The 21,538-nt window shown below is 32.7% G+C and overlaps 1 protein-coding gene across 1 annotated transcript; it reads left to right on the forward strand.

The window, feature by feature from the left end:
• Nucleotides 1–11,915: 11,915 nt before the first annotated feature.
• LOC124841883 (omega-hydroxypalmitate O-feruloyl transferase-like) lies at nt 11,916–21,272 on the forward strand. Its single transcript, XM_047318261.2, has 3 exons — nt 11,916–11,956; nt 12,554–13,001; nt 20,263–21,272. The coding sequence occupies exons 2-3, from the start codon at nt 12,561–12,563 to the stop codon at nt 21,124–21,126; spliced, it is 1,305 nt and encodes a 434-aa protein (XP_047174217.1). The 5' UTR covers nt 11,916–11,956; nt 12,554–12,560; the 3' UTR covers nt 21,127–21,272.
• Nucleotides 21,273–21,538: the final 266 nt, after the last annotated feature.

Raw genomic sequence — 21,538 nt, forward strand, 5'->3', positions numbered from 1 at the left:
TTATTATAATTATTTTAATAATTTTATTAATATTTAATCCATATATTATTATTTTTAGATCAGTGAAGAATTTCAAATAATATACCTTATGTTACATTTAAATACATAATCAAAATGCATCCGCATGAACAATTCTTGGCAGAATAGAAATAGAATGTAAAAGAAGAACTATCTCAAGAGAATGAAAGCAGTGAGTCCATAATGACCCTAATACTCTTAATATTGGGACAACAATAGTTACTAGATTGCATGCAAATACTAATGGCATGGAGAGAAACATGTTTTATCTATTGCATGCAGCTCATTGTTGTGTAAAAAAATTAGAAACAAGTTATTTGAAACAGATGATGTGTGAATAAAATAACTAAGTTGGAAAGTGATGAGAAAATGAAGTGATAGATGAGTGTCCAAAGGAAAGGGGGGAGTCCTCCTTTCCCCTCACCTCTTCTCTCTTCTATCTTACTCTACATTTTTTCAGAATTTGGTTGAATAATACCAAAGTCCTCTTTCACCTTTTCTTTTCTTGTTCATTCATTTTAGAGTCTAGGACAAGTCAAAATATTTAATGTGTGTTTTATATAATAAATGTGTTAATATGACTTTGGTAGTTATTCTATTATTTTAGAATAAAAAAGTATTAGTGCAACAAGTTTTGAGAAATGTGAGCGTATTTATAATTCAAAAGGGTAAAGTGTAGATAAAAAAAATGAAATAATATTAAAAATAAATGAAAAAAAATTGGTGAATAGACACGTCAACAATTAATCTAAAGTTTAAAAGGTTTCTTGCTTCTAAATTAGAGTCAGATTCTTCTTATGCATATTATTATAAGTTTTTCATTTTTTGTTAGAATAATTAAATATCTATAGTTCTTTATCTTTTAATTTAATTAATTGGATGAATTTTATTTACTTAAACACGTGAACTTAGAATAATTATGAAATTACTCTACTAAATTAGGTTGGTACGTATTTATGAGTGATTTAATCAAATATTTTATTTTTAAAAATAATAGTAATTTCAACTTTTTAAAGTTAATTTTGTTTTAATTTATATTTTTGTCAATAATGTATGGATACACATGTTTTTATATTCAAACTTATAGAAAGAGATTATTGTATAAATAAATAATTCTCTGAAGTGATACTATAGAGTTTAAAGCATTTCATCACGACATAAAAGATGTATTTCTAAAGTTGGCTATTGGAGTAGAATACATGTATGATGATTTAAGTCAACTAATGAATGACAAAGATAGGAAGGTTGAGTTAGATTTTTTTCTAAAGATAATGGTTGAGCAGAATATTGAATTCAAGAAAATGAGAGAGGACATGGATTAGAGGTTGCAAAATCGGATAATTGATTAGAACAATATCAAGATTAGAAGATCAAATAAACAACCAACTATAAAATCACATCATGCTGATATGTCTATTGATGGACATACAAATTTTACTAAATGTGTTGTTAAACTTGTTAATGATGAAGCAATAGAGTCAACTACTTCAGGTGTAGACTTTTTCTCACAAGATGAGATTATTAGAATTAGTGATGATCCTAATTACCATCCTAATGCACTTGATGATGCTGAAATTGAGTTGAAGCTACATGCTTCACACATCAAGTTTGTTGATGTGAACAATGAAAATAATTTTTTGGTGGTGATATTTATAAACTTGGCTACCAAACATAAAGGTTGTAGAAGGAGGAAAACATGTTATATTTAAATTCATTTGATATCATTGTTGATAAAAAATCTAAATTGCATGCATGTTTGTGTATTTAGCATAAATAGAAAAAAAATTATTAGAATTTTAAAAACATTTGTTTTCATTAAAAATAAAAATTTAAAAATTAACAAAATTGTACAAGGTGACTTGTACTTTATAAAATTAAGGTTTAATACCAATTTTGTTCCTATTTTCGTCAACTTTGTTCGATGTGAGACTCATTTTTTTTAATGTTCAGTGTAGTCCCTTATATCGTAATTTATGCTCAATTTGGTCCTTTTGGCTTACGACATTTATATCGTTAGCGACAAAGTATCCAGGTCACCTATTAGTGAATGAGTTGTTAGTTTTTTTTTTTATATACGTGGGAAATTTAAAGGAAATATGGTATTTGAAAGTGGTTTTGTTGGAACTCTTGCTCATAACCTTCTGCCGCTACAACTCCATTGTCGTCGCATCGTTACCGTGAACTCTCCTACCTTCTCCGTCCACCTACTTCCTTTCATCGCGTAGTGAGATATTCTTCTCCTTCCTTTTTCCTGTTGTGGTTTCGATTCATCAGGAAACCCTTCTTCATTTTCCCCTTTGAAGCAACCCATGAATGTGGATGAAGTTTGGGTGCAAACAATGTCACAATGGCTGGTGAAGGCAGCAATGATGCATTGCGAGGGGTACCAGCGACAATAACAAAGGGAATCATGGTCCCAATCTTGTAATTTAGGGTTTATGATATTGTTTTCTGATTTGGAAAATTAGGGTTCCTTTGTGTTTTCGCGTTTCAGATTAGGGTTTCAAATTGGAATTTGAAATTGGGTGTAGTTTTGAGAAGTCTTTGTGTTATTGATATTCTGGTTTGGGAATTTCATGTGTTCTTGATACTCATCTATAGATTGTTGGTGTGATTTGGGGGTTAGGGTTTCAAATTTGACATTTGCGTTTTTTGGTTCTATTTCTCGCGATTTGGGTGTCAGGCTTCCAACAAAACCACTTTAAAATACTATATTTCCTTTTAAGTTGTCACGTATATATAAAACTAACAACTTATTCACTAATGACTAACCTGGATACTGTGTCGTTAACGATTTAAATGTCGTAAGGCAAAATGACCAAATTGAACCTAAATTACGAAATTAGGGATGACATTGAACATTAAAAAAAAATGAGTCCCACATCGAACAAAGTTGACAAAAATAGGGATCAACAATGGTATTAAGCCTAAAATTAAAGAGAATAAATCTTGACATATGGCTAGATTGAGCCAAAAGTCTAAAAAATATTTTTTTTCCTCCCAAAATAAGTCCATGAAAGATAAATTTTGAAATAAGAACGCGGGAGACAAATAATAATTAGGATATTTTTTTCATTTTTTGTTTTTTAATTTTATTTTTATTGTCATAAAAAAATGTGATTTATTTTTGAGAAAATTGTGAAAGTATTAACTTTCTACTTGGTGAAACTTTTGTCAGAGCGGTGCAACGAAATGATTAGCGTGAACAATAAAAATCAAGAGGAGAGTGAATTGGTTTCTTATTGCAAATGTTTGCCTTTAATAATTTTCTCTTAATTTAAATTTCCTTAACAGATAATTAAAACAATAATAAGAGTAAGGAAGAGAGAAAATTACACAAATAATTTTATACTGGTTCAGATCACAAGGATCCAACGTCCAATTGCTAATTCCAAACGGAGATTAACGTTTCACTATCACAAAACCAATAAACTGTTACAATCACAAAGAAAAACAAGGTTAAGGTTTAGAAACACCTCTTTTGTTACCACAAGAGTTGAAACTCACTTCCCTTAAAGGCCACAAGGGACGAACACCTCCTCCGGATGCTTCACGAAGGATGAACACTTTCTTTGAATCTTCACAAAGGATGACATAATTCACTCAGTAAGAACACAAGGGTGACACAAACCTAAGCTCACACTTATCACACCTCAAAAGCAATCAGATGAGTTTTTGTATGTTAGAATAAGAGTATAAAACCAATATATATAGATCTCACTCAAGAACACCTTCAAAAATCTGTTTTTATCTTTTTCTCATGTGAAAATTGATTATCCACTTATGGTAATCGATTATGTATTACTGAATGCACAACGACCAAAAACATGCCTAAAAACTCCAACCGCTAGTCGTGATAATCAATTATGGTGAGTCATAATCGATTATTATAGGTTGGTAATCGATTATTCCATAGACAAAATGAGTTTTTAGCAACCTTTAAAAACCTCTCTATGATAATCGATTATCTTAAGCATTAATCGATTATTGCAGAGTTTTTATGACTCCAAACCAAATGTCAAAGCATACAATATATGGAATAAAAAAAAATAGAACCCTATACATAACTCTACTTATTACAAAAGCTTTAACACATAAAACAAGTCCTTATGAAGGTCTTCTTGCAACTTGAGCACTTGAGACTTGATTTGGGCATCATCAAAACTTTTATCTTCTTGGTTTTGCTAACAATCTCTCCCTTTTTGATGATGATTGATGAATCAATATTTTTTACTATTCACTTAGCTTATTGTACTACATTTGATTAGGGAATTGTGCTTAATTGTCCAATATTTCCTTAGTTTTGATATTTGGGCTTAATTTGATCAGTAATTCTTATTTTAGTTAATTTGAATTATATGAGGCTAATTATTTCCATTATTAATTGCAAGAAATTGTTTGAAATATTATTTTGGGACTTCAAGAGGGCAAGAACGTCAAAAACCACTCTCCACATAGTTGTTTTAGATTTAATTCAATTATAAATTCGTTTTTAGAGTATTTTTGGACAGATTTGGACCATTGGGCCATTTTAGGTCAAAATACTAAAAGCCCAATTTGTGGGTTGACCTTGGACTAGGGTTTTAGGACCCAAAGGGGGCAAAATGTCTCTCACTCTCTCGTTTATGTTTTTCTGCAGTTTTGACAGCAAGGGAGAGCTCCCCCGATTTTGGCTTTCAGGTTTTGATTTACATTTTGATGCAATTTCAATTCCAGAATATAATTTTATTATCATTCTCGCATTGCAATTTCGTTTTGTGCTTCCATTTCTAGATTGGTTGTGTTTTTATGCATTGGGTTTTCGTTTCTAGGTAACATTTCGTTCCAACACTGTTGTGTCTACGTTTTTCTAATTGAGTTCATGTTAATGGAAGTTTAATCGGTTTGGTTTGGTCATTAATGATGCTACAGCGTTTTCCTTGAGATTTTTGGGTATTAAATGTAAATATGCTCATTGGCCCTGCATTTCATTGAATCTGTTGTACGTTGAAGATTAGAACATGCTTAGTGGTCTAATTTGGGTTAATTATCGCTTAGTTAATTAATCTGTTCGGTGCAGGATTGATTAAATGTGTAATTCGTTTGCTTAGTTCAATTTTAGGAAAACCCCATTAATCTTCGCTTAGTTGATTGATTGGTGTTGGAATAAGGTGAGAGTAGTGATTAATTGATTGGTAATCGAGGATTAGAAGTGTTGTAACTGAGCTAATGACCAAACTGTGCTTAATCAATGTTTAATTTGCGTGTTAATCAATGCATTTCTTTTCACAAAACCACCTTCAAAACCCCCCACCATGTGTTTGACCTATTGTTTGAACCATATTTGGTTCTTGAGAGACGACCTAGGGGTCATTCTTCTAGTATTATATTGCACTTAATTGCACATTAATTTGATTCAGGAATGACCTCGATCAATGATCAAAACTCATTTGATTTAAAGCTTTTTATATTTGTACTTATAACATGTAACTCATACATAACTAAAGAAAGGGCATTAGTTGATAAGAGATAAGCCTTTAAACATATTTCTCTCATTTTTTTATTATTATTAAAAAAAGCTATGTATGATTAAGTTATTTCTCCCCCTTAATATAATACTCCCCCTTAATATAAGCCATAAATAAATAAGGCAAAGAGAATAATAAAGCAAACAACACAAAAGACAAAGATGCAACAATACATAAAAGATGCAAGGAAATCTAGAATTCATTAATATCATTATTCTTTAAAGGGTTAAGTAGGTCTCCTAGAACCTGGACCCTAACATCTAGATTTCTAAGGAGGGAACAAACTTCTTCATGCCTAAAGGTCGGAAGAGTAGACATATCTAACAACTGCCTAGAGATGCTTTCTAAGGAATAAGAGGAATCGGTAGGAACAAGAGCAGAAGGTCCAGCCATGTCTTCATTTTCTTACTCTAGTTTGAAGCTTTCTTCTAGCAGAATCAACCATTTCAGAATGTAGGATCAATGAAAAGGTAGAAATGGAGTGGAAAGATGCACACAAATGCGCTAGAATGCATACAAAGCACAAAAGATGGTATACTAATCGATTATAAAGCCTAAAACTTATGATAATCAATTATGGCTTCTCATAATCGATTATTCCAGAACCTAATGACATTTTTTAAAGGGAAGGATAATCGATTATTAGTATGGGAGAATCAATTATTACACAAGGATTTTTGAAAAACATGAAAAATGCAACAATCATGATCAAATTGTAAGTTGCGAAAAAGTTTGGAAACACTATTCAACTCCCCCTTCTAGTGTTTTCTCGTACCTTCAATAGTCTGAACAACATGTAAGCAATCGTTGATTGCAATTCTGAAGAGAACTAAAACACTTACAATTGAACTTAGTTTGAGTTGAGGAATCTAGGGGCGATAGTCTAGTATCAGGAGTGGTTCGAGTACTCAAAGGAAATCTCGGCAAGGTGCTAGGTACTAAGAGTGGTGCTATAATACTCAAAGAAAATCTCGGTGAATGTTAAACTGCTTTTTAGCCGCCTAAAGCAGAACAAAATTGGTCCCCACAAATGTAGCAAAGGGATTACCAAAATATCAATCCTAGGACTCAACAAAATCAAGTTTTAAAGTGTAGAGTTAGTTCTTGTATTTATTTACTAATTATTAACTACTAATGCAAGGTGGGGACAATAAAAAGATGGAATGAAAAAGAAAAAAAAAATTAAAACGAACAAAAATCTGTTTTAAAGTAAAGAAATAAAGTGAAATAAAAGAACATGAAATTAGAAATTTAAACTACCTAAAACAACAACATGACCTAAGCTAATATGAAAATTAAGTGCAACTAAAATGCTAAAAGATAAAAGACATACGAGCATGGAAATTGGAATTAAATCACGGACACATGACACGAACAATTCAAAAGCTATACAATGCATCTAATCTAAAGCGAAACAACAAAATACTAGTATCAAAATACAAAACATAAGTGCAATCACAACAGTAATCAAAATGCATATTCTAAACTTGCAGAGAAAGTAAATCAACACCAAAAATTAAGTCGAACCTAATCCAGATATAATCAAAAAGCAATTGAAAGCTAAAAACATTGTAATTGAAATAAGAAAGCAATTAAACTGCGTTGAATCAAATTCAGAATCATAAAATGTATATGAAACAAAGAAAATCAAAGTAAATGAAATTGCATTGTAAAGAAAAGAAAGATTACAAGAACAAGTTCCGATAGAGGTGCGATCAAGAAAACCGAAATCTCTCACAATTAACTCTTGCGCGAAGTCTTTCACCCTCTGCGATACCTCAGAACACACGAGTGGAGTCTGTCACCCTCCACCGTTCACTTCCAACACATACTGTTTACATTTCCTTTTATATAGAGAAAACGAAAGGGGAAAAAATGGGAAAGGGGAAGAAGACTTCTCGACGTTTCGTAGTTCTTTGATCGAATGGTCTCCGTTCATCATCATCTCCAAGCCCTTCGATCGTCTTGATCTTCCTCACTGGTTTTAGCTCTTCTTCGGTTCAGCTTCACTGGGTCTCCTTTGGTCTAGAAAACATGGGCCATGGAGCTCGTTCTCTTCTCTTCCTTTCTCGCTCTTTCTCGTGCAAAACCTTAGCTCAAAGGGGTGTTTCTCTTGCAAATCAACATTGTGCATGAACACAAAGACCTACTGCCAAGCCTTCTCCAGAACGCACCGTTTCACTAATGTTGAAGCCCAACCCAACGACCCAAAATGTGATTTTCAATTAATCCCATGGGGGTGTTGCTCCCTCCACTACCACACCTTTCTCCCTCCACCTCCCATTTATTATTTTGCCCCTAAGTAAAATTTTATTTTTAGGGTTATTATTTTTTAATTTTAGCCATTCACAACCTATTCTAGTCCCCCGTACATGAGTAAAATACTTTTCTTTCATTTTAACATTATATTTCTTCCTCTCTTTCTTTCGTCGCTGTGAGATACTACAAGTTGCAAAGGTTGGTGGTGGTGGAAAGAATTATCAAGCAGTCTTCCTCTCGTGGTGCAGTGTGTGGAGTGGTGCAGTGCGTGTGTTGCTTCCTCCAGGTGTGTATTCGAATAAACCTTCAAATAAAACTCTAAAATAAAAAACGTAACCTTTAAACGGAGGTGACATCCTTCAACGGATGTCAACATCCGTTTAAGGTAAAACGGATGTCGACATCCGTTTTTCCTTAAACGGATGTTGACATCCGTTGAAGGATCTCACCGTTTAAAGGTTACGTTTTTTATTTTAGGGTTTGTTTTATTAGTTTATTCTTTATTTTGGAAATATTTTAATAATTTAATTTAAATGTTTTGATTTATTATTTTTGAATATATTTTTAATGTATTTTAATAATGTAAGGAAAATGAAGAAGAAAAAAACGGAAGAGGAGAAGTGAAACGGAGAAGACAAATGGGGTTGCAGAGTAAAACGGAAGACAAATTGTTAAACGAAAATGAGAGATGGAAAGATTGGGTGCAGGGAGTAAAGTAGGAGAACTAGGTTTGAAATAAATTAAAATAGTAAAAGTAAAAAATTTTAATCTAAGGATATAATTGAAATTAAAAAAAATTGAGGAGGTGGAGGGAGAAAGGTGTGGTGGTGGAGGGAGCAACACCCATCCCATGGCAGCAGTAGCCCAAAACATGGTCCAATCTAAAATTTAAAATCCAATTACGAAAAAAGGAACCAATTAGCAATTGAAACAAAAGAAAGGTTAATTTTACAATTAAAGAAACAATAAACCTAATTAAGAAAAACAAAATTTTTATTGGAAGATTTAAAAAAAAAGTATTATTTTCCTAGTTATTTACAAAAATACTAAAAATTCACTTAAAAATCTATTTTTAACTAAAATTTCACAAAACCTAAGATTTAATAGAAAAACCTAACTAGCCTAATTCTACCCAATTAAAAACTAAACTAACCTAAAAAAGACTCATAAACACAGAAAAATATGCAAATATAGAGAGTTATTAGTGAGATAGTTGAGTACCAGGAGTGACGCTAATACTGATTTGTAATCGTGTGAAGATTATAGTGGAACCCTCTGTGGAGGAGACAAGACTAGTATAAAATCTCTTGTGCTATTTTCTCTTGTCTTAACTAAAGGATCCTCTTGAAAAACTCGCAATTGAGCTTTATACTTCAAATATAGGAACTTCCAAGCTAAACAATTACTTTTCTTTAAGGAAGTTCTTACAAAACACTATTATAGATATATTCTGAATAACACGACAAACTTATCAACGTTTATACATATATCTTAAGTCGAGCGTATAAGCTTTCAAAAGAATATTTCAAAAACTTGATAGTGTGCTGTATTCAACCCCTCCCCCATTTAGTGTTTTTCAGGTACTTCAATATCAAGAAAAGCTTTTTAAAGAATATATCGTGTGATGAATGATCGCTCAACGGTATACACTTTGTAAAAGCATCTTATGTTCATACCATCTGATTATGTGTTGTATGTTTTAACAAACGATGCATTTATAAATGACATGACAAATAATAAAATGTCTTGAACATGCAATAATGTTTAACGCTTATCAACATTCAAAAAATTTAATGCATGTACGATACAATACTTTGATGCTTGTATACTTTGTTTCTCGATATTTGTGCAGATAACTAAAGCAGAAAGATATGAGCAAAATCACTACACCCAAGAAAAAGATGTTGTGAGAGAAGAAGAACATTCTGGGAATGTTTCTCTTGAATGCAATTGTAGTTTTGCTTAAGGTTATGAAAAAGCTTTGACCCCTACGAAGTAGACCAAAGTTTGACTTTCCAGCTAAAGGCTACCTACTCTCTTGAAATCAAATCAATGTTCAATGTTCATCTCACAAGATAGCCTATATATATAGAAGATCAACTAAAGAGAAGAAGAGAGAATTGTAGAAGTAGATGAGAGAAGAGGTGAAAAACAAAAAGAAGAAAGAGAGTATGCTCAAGAAATCAATTATAAACTCTACTTTATCTTAATTCTTATATTGTCTAATGCTCTTCAACTTGATAAAAATGATGAAAGCAAACTCAAGCAAGAGAAAATATAAAGAAAAATCTACCATCACATCTAGCCTTCTACTTCATCTTTAAGCCCAAAACGTCTGAAGGTTTCAGAATGATGGAAGAGTAGAAACAAAAGAAAAGAAAATAAGAGAAGAAAAGAGAAACATAGAAGAAAAGAGAAGCATAAAAGAAAATATAATAACAAAAAGTTGTTATTGAATATCTATTATGAAGTTCATGATTGAGCTCACAATGCTTAATGCTCATTCACAAATGAGAAGAGAAGAAAAGAAAGAAAGAACTTCGTGAGCTTATATCGTCTAATGCTCTTCAACTTGATAAAAATGATGAAAGCAAACTCAAGCAAGAGAAAATATAAAGAAAAATCTACCATCACATCTAGCCTTTTACTTCATCTTTAAGCCCAAAACGTCTAAAGGTTTCAGAATGATGGAAGAGTAGAAACAAAAGAAAAGAAAATAAGAGAAGAAAAGAGAAACATAGAAGAAAAGAGAAGCATAAAAGAAAATATAATAACAAAAAGTTGTTATTGAATATCTATTATGAAGTTCATGATTGAGCTCACAATGCTTAATGCTCATTCACAAATGAGAAGAGAAGAAAAGAAAGAAAGAACTTCGTGAGCTTATATCGTCTAATGCTCTTCAACTTAAGAGAAGAAACTTCACAAGTCCATCAAGCTTTCTGGAAACATCATCATTTGAACATATCTCTTGTTTATTAATCTATTGGAAACCTATTAGACGCTATTTGCAAAAAGTTTTAGAAATGTTATTCATTCCCCTCCCTCTAGTATTTTCCTATGCACCTTCATATTAAGTCGATATGTACTTGACCCATTCCTATTCAGCCAATACAACATTACACAAGACACTTAATCACTTTGGTCCATGGTTAACTACAATAATTCAGAAGCCAACAAGTATTTGGATCATTGAGTCCAAGCCCATCCAAGTAAAAGCTCATAAACAATAAGTATAAATGACACATCTTACTATGTTAATTATATTTCATTAATTATCACATTTAGTGCTTACTAATCTAATAAGCTAATTTAAATGTTAAAGTGTCTTCACAATCTATTCTTCTCTTAGGGAGAACAAGGACTCGGGAGGATATAGATACTCTTTGAGATTGAAAATTTGAAGCATTTGAAAAGTCTTTGGAAGTTTTTGCAAGGTACATACTTTATAGGAAAAAAACAACTTTTAAAACAAAAATTAAAAGTACTGTATTATTGTGAAAAAAGTAAAATAAGACTCAAAATAAATTGAAAAACTCCGATTGGGTTTTAATATTAAAGTGAAAATTAATCAGTTCTCTTAAATCTTAGAAGAACAATTAACGAGTGTTGTATTATAAAATAATATTATATATGACATCTATACTAATGTATTTTCTCTTATGCGAGTACCCTCCAATTATCTATGAAATGTCAAATAGCCTAAGAATTAATGGATTAATGTGAGAAATGGAAAGAGAGATGTTTTAATTGGTTATAGTTATAGGTTGGGATTACCATAAAAATAAGGATTTTCCTTTTCTTTTTATTTTGAAATAACAGCATTATATTTCAGTGTGCAAGCTTCAAGCATCTATTCCACCAACAAACTCCATGAAGGTTCTTAATAATCATCCCTTTCTGTGTCCTGTCTGGCTGCTGGAGTCAATTTGGTTTTCTACCTGCTATAGCTCAACCGTTGTCCCATGCATTAATTTGCACCTATAAATTAGACGAAAATAACCAAGGTAATTAATCTGTCCCTCTCAAGTTGGTACATTTTGTTAACCAAACGAAATGGTTGTTAAAACTTTTAGCTCACCTCATTCTATATAACTTCTCCAACCCCACATGTGCTATCAGACACCCTCACTCATCTTTCCTCAACACTTCTCGTGCTAAACATTATTTACGTAAGTAAAAGCCTCAGTGTGTCTTCCATATTTTTTTCATTATAGCGTTTTTCCATGTACTATTTCTTTCAGCATATTTTCAGTTTTGATGTACAGAAATTGTATGTTTCAAATTAATCACTTTAGATTTATTTTTTATTAGTACAAATTTAAAAAATAATTAAATTAAGGATATAATTTATAGATTTGAAAATATAATGAGAACACTGAAGTCTGATAGAAAGAAAAAAAAATCAAAAACACTTTTTTTTCTTTCTTTATTGCTTTTTTTTTTCTTATCAGATTATATCGAAAAACATATCCCGTATCTGTTTCTTTTCCTTTCTAGGTATTAACTAGGAAAATTTACCAAGTTCAATCATTATAATTCTGAATAATTTACATATAACTCCTAATCGACTGCTATTAGTTGTTTCAGATTAATAATATGTAAAATTATCTCGCAATTTCTTGTTTACTAGGGTTTTTTAAGAAGTTTGACAACATTTTTCATCAGCTAAACATTATGGCAATGTGTTTCATCATATATTTATAAACGTTGCCAGTAGCAATCTCTCTGTATTCATGTAATCGTGACTGTTGAAAGGTTAACAACAGATACGTGATGGCCAAAACGGAGATGTCTAGAACTGAACTCAATGTAAATCAAGGAGAACCAACACGAGTTCAGCCTGCAAAGGAAACAGAAAAGGGACATTACTTCCTTTCAAATCTTGACCAGAACATTGCTGTTCCAGTGCGGACGGTGTACTGCTTCAAATCTGCTTTCAGAGGAAACGAGGATGCTGCACAAATTATCAAGGATTCCTTGTCGAAGATTCTTGTCCCTTATTACCCGATGGCAGGCACGCTGTCTATAAGCTCGGAAGGGAAGTTGATAGTGCATAATCCTGGGGAGGGTGCATTGTTTGTGGAGGCTGAAGCAAATTGTGACATCGAAGAGATAGGAGACTTGACGAAACCAGATCCTCATACTCTTGGGAAACTGGTTTACAATGTTCCTGGTGCTCGAAACATTCTTGAGATGCCTCTTATGACTGTTCAGGTTTGTTATACTTTGCCTCTCTGACAAATATATATCATGAATGGAAAATAAAATCAAGAGAAACTCGTATGTGACGAGAAGTCTATAAAAATAAATATAAGCAAAACCATGGAATACAACTGAGATGAAGAAAAATTGGATATACAGATATAATCACTTGACTTTTGTGTGAATTTACTCATGTGTACAAAATTTGTGTTGTTTTTAAATGTTGTTAATACTATTATTTAATAAAAAAAAGTATAATTTTATCCAATATTCCCCATTATAAACATTAACATAAAAGTTTCTAACGTAAAATTTTGAATTTAGTAACCTAAAACATTTTAGATAATATGCCTAAATATAGTCTCGTTTGTATTTCTTAAATGAGTTGATTAGATTAAAGAGTTAAAACATTTAAAAGAAATAAGCCTGATTTGACTCAAGTAGCATACCATTTTATATAAATTTATTTGAATTTTAAAATTTAAAGAATAATATTAGAATTAATTAATAAGTCTTATAAATTATGGACTAAATAAAAAGAATCTTGTAGTTTTGTACTACAAGCTTTAAATCTGCCTCTCAATCTATCAAACTAGTGAAATTATTGTTAAGACAAAAATTACTAATTAAAAGCTTATTGAAGATTTGATTATATAGATTTATATATTTTTATTTAAATGTATGAAATTAAGGTTTCACTAATAAGATTATTTTTTTAAAATTTATATATAGTAATTTAACTTATTTAAATTTGTTTTTATAAATATTAAATTATTTGTACTAATATTTTATTATATAATTTTACATGGATTATATTTTAAGATTACATTTTTATTTGAATTTATTTTTAAAAATTGTTATTAAATAATTAATTTATATATTTATTTAAAGTGGGTATATCTGAGTGTCATAAATATTTGTGGATATAAAAAATCCACAAATACTTATGGGGCCGATGAATAATATTCTTTTATAGGATAAGACTCATTATCATTCCCGAGTTTGATCATTGAGAAATAATCTACAAAACTAAACTATATTGAACAACTCAAATACAAAGAATATGTAAATAAAAAGAAAATCATACCATTCGATACTTTAACTTTTATTTTTCTTTAAAATGAATAGATAACTTTAAAAAAGTAAGAAGTTTCAAGAACCGAAGTTTTGAATTGATAAAAGATTGTCTGGATACTAAGTATGCAAATGTATTGAACACTTACAAGGATAATTATACAAAAATATTTAAATTACGATTTCTAACTTGAAGAATTCATCGTTTCCAAAAGAAAAACTAGAGCGTTCATTTTGCTTTAATTAATTGATTTTTAAAAAATAATAGAATACAAAAAAAAAATATATCAACTATCAAAATTTATCAAACATAAAATTTTTGTCAAAAATTCTTTTTGACAGATTTTTCACAGATAAAAATTCACTAGTAATGATGTAATTGGTAATATTTACCGAAAAAAAAATTGTACATCATTATAAAAGGAAAAATTTATCGGTAATTATAAAAAAAAATTTGTCGGTAATTACCAAAAGAAAAATTCGTCGATAAATACCACAATCTGGTTCATTTTCTTCCTCTCCCTCTTATCTCCACTGCCAATTTTTGTTTCTTTTCCTGCCTTGCGTTAACTCTAAGTCTCTAGTTTTAAGGGAAAGCTCAAACTCGTGATTCGTCTTCTCAAACTCGACCAACTTGGCAACTCAACCAGTCCACACTCGGCCAACTCGACAATAACAATAACTTCGCAAAAAAATTCGTCGTTCAAAACCCTCTCCACCTTTCTCCCAAAATCATGGACAAAGATGTGGGTATTGTTGACCTTTGCACTCTAGGTTGGTAATAAATGGGTTGGGAATCATTGATGGTGAGATTGAATTCGGAGAACAATAGATTATGGATGACGGGCCTAGGAGTGGGAAGTTTGGGAAAGTTAAAGACTTTGGTGGTGAGTTGCAGTAGGCTTCGATACCAGGAGAGGACTATTTGAACTTGAAGATGACATATTTGTTCTCCTCAAGGAAGACGGTGCACCCTTGGTGCAGGGTAAAGGAAGGACTCGTGGGAATGAATGAAGACTTTTGGAAGTTAGGGCACAACGTTAGGATGGCGAGCTCCGTGGAAGACATGGGCTTGGCGAAGACATTGAAGGTGACAACGTAATGGAGGAGTACTTTGTTGACAGAGGACGAGAGAGGACACTTTCTTCACCAAGCAACAATTTGCTTGTTGGGTTAATGCTCACTTTCTTAGTTGCTTTTTTCGTCAATGGTCTTATGGTTTGGGTGTGAAGAAGAGATGAGATAAAGAAGCTTGGCCTCTCACGTCTCTAGATAACAGTTTAAACGAAAAATTTACCGCTCTTTTCATCGACAAACTTATCGATGGATAATAAACATTTTAAATTATCATAGATTTTACTGACAGATTTTAAAATTTGTAAGTATTTATGAATTTTACTAACAAATAAATTTGTCGATTTTACTGACAAAATAAATCTGCAAGTAAAATTCATCAATAATTCAATTTTATCGATGAATTTACTTTTATCGATAGTTCCAAAAGTTTTTGTAATGATATGACATTCTATTAAAAATCAATTATACTTTTTAAATAAAATATTATGAGGGTTCGGCATAACTTTCCTTTTTATCGAGTTTGTACAATCATAATAATATAATTATATATATAATTTTTTATTTAATTACAATATAAGGTAAAATTCTTTTTTTCTTTTGTAGTACCTAAAAAACACTAGAAGATGGTTGAAATAGTGTTATAGGAAATTTTTGTAGAAGAGATAGTTTAACAGATTTGTCAAGGATCAAAGGATTTATGTATATAAGTTGTTAAACGCTTGACTTGAAGAGTTATATTAAAAATATAAATTCTCAAGTAAGTATTTTTCAATCGTTTAAACAAGTTAACTATAGAGTTTTAATAAAGTTAGCTCTTTATAAATAACATTATGGCAACTTTTATAGTGGTTAAGAAACCATGCAATTGTAGAGTTTGTAAAAAGAGCCTTTAGCAACATTAAAATGATAAACACATAGTTGTTTTTATATTGGTGTGCTCCACCGAGCTACATCCAGTTGTTCTCTAAGACCTCTTAGAGAATTCCACTATAATCTTTCACAAGATTACAACTAAGTACTCTCATTATTCCTGGTATGACCTAGTCACTCAAAGTAACTCTGGTTATTCTAACTAGAACTGAGTTTCACTCACTTCTGGTTGTGTAGTATTCTTCACCACTCTCGATATCCTTAGACACTCCTGGTATCTTCTAGGTACACTGTCTAATTGAGTTTGAACCGCTCCTAGTTTCCACTAGACAAACCCATTTAGCTACCGTTTAACTCCACCGAATTAAGCGTAAAGTGCTTGAATTCTCTTCAGAATTTACAATCAAACAGATTGGTTACAAGTCCTTAGGTTGTGACTCTCATAGAGAAGATGTGTATACAATACAACGCAATCTAATAGACTCTCAAATATTTCTCTCTTCTTACAACAATAAGCTTATAATTCTCTGAAGCTTGAGAGTATTAGCTTTTTTTGTCTTTTGAGATTTTCTTTTCGTCATAGATATTTTCTTTCACTCTCATATGCTTATTCTCTTGCTCTTTTTTTTGTGACATTCTTCAATATATGGGCATTAAGAAAATGTTTGTTGGATAGTTCTTTGCTTTGATCTTCAGATCTTCTTAGCCTTCTCTTAGGTAACAACCGTTGGTTAAAGTTAACTTGTGAGAGTTGGCATGCTTTTTCAGTTCTTTATCAAAACTAGGTTGTACAAACTTTCTGATGCGACTTTCGATAGTGAGAACATTCCATGGATGTCTACTTTGTCTCTAACATCCACTTTAGATTTGTATAGGATGGAACAAGTGGATACTTGACATAGGTTATATGCATAGAGTAGAGTAGATATGCATGCAGGCATATATGTCCTTTTTGTTATCACTTTTGTTGTTTTTAAACGTTCTGCATTTAATGACATTTAATGCATTTTTAGAATAACAAAGGGTTTTTCACATTTTTTATCGTTGAAGTAGGATTTGATCGTTTAAACATTTTTAACTAAGATACCAAGTGGTTGGATGAAGGAGATAGTTTGACACATGGTATCGTCTAGCCTATATAAGGCTTTTACTCAAAACACTTCTTTAAGCTATTTTTGTTTCATCTAAAAGCACGTACAATAAGATGTCTTTTGACGCAAATTTTTGGATCATCATTTAAAACTTTTAGCATACCTTCCAAAAACATCTTTTGACACTTTTATTTTTCAGACATATTGAAAGTTCGTTTGATCATTGCTTAGCAATGTATACCACTAGTGCATTCAACAAGACTATCATTGACGCATATAATAGGGAAATCGTTTAGCAGTACAATTTGTTTATGCGTTGGTGTGTTCACTAAGGCTTTTCTCGAGATACTTAATTTTCACAAGGTTTTTTCATAAACCACTTGTCCTTTAGCTGTATTGTTTTCTTAAGATAACACTGTGTGATATGCTCATTTTGTTTATTATTATTTGTTAAACTTCAAAACATGAGGTCGATTAGACAGTTCAGTCTTATAGACGATATTGTCTTAACACTTTCGACATAATATCATGAACGATAATGATTTTTTATTCAATCATTTGTCTATCTTAATTTTCCTATTCTTATTTTCATGATTAATAATGAAAATAAACTAGATTTTAATAATTTTTATTCTCTCCATCATTATGATAATCTTGGAATGGTTTGCTTCCAAACCTCTAGACGGAGATAACATTCAACTTAGCATAAAGCCATGATTATCACTTTTAATGAAAAATTCAAATTAGGTTTTCATGAAAGTCTCCAGTACCTTCTAAGGAAACCCTAAATGTAAAATAGAAGAATATAAAACTGTTATTTTAAATCTTTAACTAATTAACACCTAATATTATAGATAATGTTATTTTTATTCTCATGAAGTTTGGTAAAATCTTCAAAATCTTTTCTTTGAAAGACATTTACAACAAACTTCATGAATGAGCTATGTTCTTACAAATCAAAAGAGGTATCTTATAAAGAGATTTCAACTTTACGAATTCCTTCAACATTTCCTTCGTTAACTACTCTTCCTCCCTCCTCTAAATACTCAACCTCTAAGACGAATGAGTGTTATGTCTGCAAAAGATTATTCGACACATACTAATGTTTGAATGAATGTGTCTGATAAGCAGATGTTAAAATGTTGTTTATGGTGAATTTCTTTTAATTTCTTTAAATGAATTCATCACCTACTGTTACACAAACTTAGTCTTTTATCATTCAAGATGAAAGACAATCAACTACATTGGGGCACAACACGTAAACCAATAAAAATGACATCCATGGTTGTTAAAAGAAATTGAATAAGGAGCCCTTGTTGTTGCACACTATCATATCTTTCTTCTTGTTCTAGCGAGCTCATTTAATAGTAAGTTGTTGTATTATTAGTGATAAGTGATAAGATTAATGATAGCTCAATTCTAACTTCCTTTCTAAGTGAACAACTTGTCCGCGTTTATCAAACTATTAGGTAAAAAGCTTATTTTACCGTAATGTAAATATTGAAAGTTCTTAATATTTACTCTGACTTGAAGAGAGTATTAGAATAAGTGATATCCTTAAATTGTTAAGATAAAATATTATAGTAGTCTACATTAAATAACTTATTTGTAGCAATTATATTGCGAACTTGTACAAACATGTATAACTATAAATATTTTTCTCCATACACTAGTACACCAGCACGATATAACACCGGTTAAAATTAGTTATAGGCACCGGTTCTACAACCGGTGCATAATCAGACGGGGTAAAAAAATATAGGTTTTATGCCTCGGTCATGGACCGAGACAAAAGTGGTAAGATTATGCCCCGGATTTTAAATAACCGAGGTCGTAACACTTTTTTTTTTAAAAAAAAATTAGGTAACTCAGTTCAGTTCAAGCAGATGGTGACCGAGATTCACAAAAACGCAATGCAGAACCCAGAAGCGCAACCCATAACCCAGAACATAACCCAGAACAGCAACCTGCAACGCAAAACAACAACCCAAAACCACCATAACAGCAACCCAAAACCCAAATCGTGCCTCCATGATTCAATCTTCTCCACCCCCAACCTGCACAGAGAACCCAGAAACTCAAAAATCGGAGAAACGAAACTCAAATTGCAACAACCAAACTCAAATCGCAGAAGCCAAACTCAAATCGAAAAAACCAAATTCAAATCACAGAAACTCAAACGGTAGGAGAGAAAACAGAGATGGTGAGGGAGATCGAGGAATTTTCGCTGCCGCCGCGTCCTCGCCGTCGCCGCATCCTCGCCATCGCCGCATCCTCGCCGTCGCCGCGTCCTCGCCGTCGCCGCGTCCTCGCCGTCGCCGCGTCCACCATCGTTTCTCTCTCGTCGAAAACCACCGATCTCGCGGCTGTGCTGGCTGTGTGGGTGTTGTCGCGCGACGAGATCTAGACTCAAGGACGTTGGGGTCGTTGTCGGAGAAGGCGATGTCGCCGGTGGTGCGGTCGGGGATGACGCGAGAAAGCGATGGAGGGAGTGGGAGGGAGGGAGTCAGATCTGGAGGAAAGGAGGGAGAGTGAGGGAGCGAGGGTGTGAGGAGGAAGAAGGAAAGGAGGGAGAGCGAGGGAGCGAGGGTGGGGAGGAAGAAGGAAGGGAGGGAGAGCGAGGGAGCGAGGGTGGGGAGGAAGAAGGAAAGGAGGGAGAGCGAGGGTGGGAAGGAAGAAGGAAAGGAGGGAGAGCAGGGAGCGAGAGTGGGAGTGAGATCTGGAGGAAGAAGGAAATGAAAGGTCAGTTAAGATACGTGCATATGACTCGGTTCACTCTCACCCGAAACAATACATGCGTATAGGCATCGGTTCTACACCTGACCGAGGCATATAATCCTCATAAAAGAATAAAAAAAAAATATAAAATGACTATATATCTCGGTTTCCATTTAAACCGAGGCATAAACACTGTTTCGTAGCTTTTAGACTTCGGTCATTACTTTAACCGAGGTAATATGCCACCGTATTTTAATAGGCTTCGGTTTCACTTAAACCGGTGCCTATAACGCGAGTTTAAAACCAATTTTTTTACTAGTGATATATATATATATATTATCTTTCCTTCAATTATAATACAAGGAAAAATTCTTTTTATTTCTGTTGTATAGTCATTTATTGATATTTATTTAAGAGATGGTGATAAATATTGTAATTTGCAGGTGACAAAGTTCAGATGCGGAGGTTTTACTTTGGGGCTTTGCATGAACCACTGCATGAAAGATGGACTATGTGCCATGGAGTTTGTGAATGCATGGAGTGAGACAGCTCGAGGTTTAGACTTAAAGATCCCACCATTTCTTGATCGAACTATAATCAAAGCACGTGATCCTCCCAAAGTAGAGTTCAAACACAACGAATTTGCCGAAATACAGGATGTGTCAAACACTAGAAAGCTTTATGAGGAAGAAAACATGCTCTACAGATCCTTCTTCTTCGATCCTGAGAAGCTCGATCTACTTAAGAAAAAGGTCACAGAAGACGGAGTTTTGAGCAAGTGCTCAACTTTTGAAGCGCTCTCAGCGTTTGTGTGGAGAGCTCGAACTGCAGCATTAAGGATGCAACCTGAGCAACAAACAAAGCTTCTCTTTGCAGTTGATGGAAGGTCAAGATTCGTTCCCCCAATACCAAAGGGGTACTTTGGCAATGGTATTGTGTTGACAAATTCGTTGTGTGAGGCTGGGGAGTTATTGAGGAACCCTTTGTCATATTCCGTGGGATTGATTCGCAAGGCAATTGACATGGTCACTGATAGTTACATGAGATCTGCCATTGACTATTTTGAAGTCACAAGAGCTAGGCCATCTCTTACAGCCACCCTTTTGATCACAACTTGGACTAAGTTGTCTTTCCACACCACAGATTTTGGCTGGGGAGAACCTCTATGTTCTGGTCCTGTGACTCTGCCAGAGAAAGAAGTCATTTTGTTTTTATCACATGGTCAAGAAAGGAAAAACGTAAATGTTCTTCTGGGTTTGCCCAAGTCTGCCATGGAAATTTTTGAAGATTTGTTGATGCAAGTGTGAGCATGTAGTAGGGTGGCATAGGTTTTCTCGAGTGAAAAAAGGACCCTAATAAATAAATCTGGCTAGTAAGTATGCATGTGCTCAAATTTGTAATAAAGACATTTGTGTGTACACCCACAAATTTTCTTAAAATGAAGTTGGAACTGTATTATTGAATCAATCGTGTATGCACCCAAATATCTAAGAGTCTCACTTAACTCTGATGTCTCCTAACTCCTATAAAGATTTTGTTGTGTATATAACAATTGTATCGTGTACTGTAAAAAATAAATAGAAGAAGAATTACGTTTCAAAAAATGGAAACAACGAGCGAGTGATGAGTTGGCCTAAGCCCAAACTCCATTCAAAGCCCCATTGTAGCATGACAAGAAAGCTCCAGGAGGAACTTGAAAATACATCAAAAGGCAAGAAT

The sequence above is a fragment of the Vigna umbellata genome, chromosome 2 (assembly GCF_029865625.1).
Source record: "Vigna umbellata cultivar VRB3 chromosome 2, Vumbellata_1.0, whole genome shotgun sequence".
NCBI lineage: Eukaryota > Viridiplantae > Streptophyta > Magnoliopsida > Fabales > Fabaceae > Vigna > Vigna umbellata.

Excerpts from the sequence above, each read along its gene's own strand:
- LOC124841883 (XM_047318261.2), top strand. The coding sequence starts at position 12,561 with ATGGCCAAAACGGAGATGTCTAGAACTGAACTCAATGTAAATCAAGGA. Across the intron at positions 13,002-20,262 it reads TGCCTCTTATGACTGTTCAG|GTGACAAAGTTCAGATGCGG; the intron begins GTTTGTTATACT and ends TGTAATTTGCAG.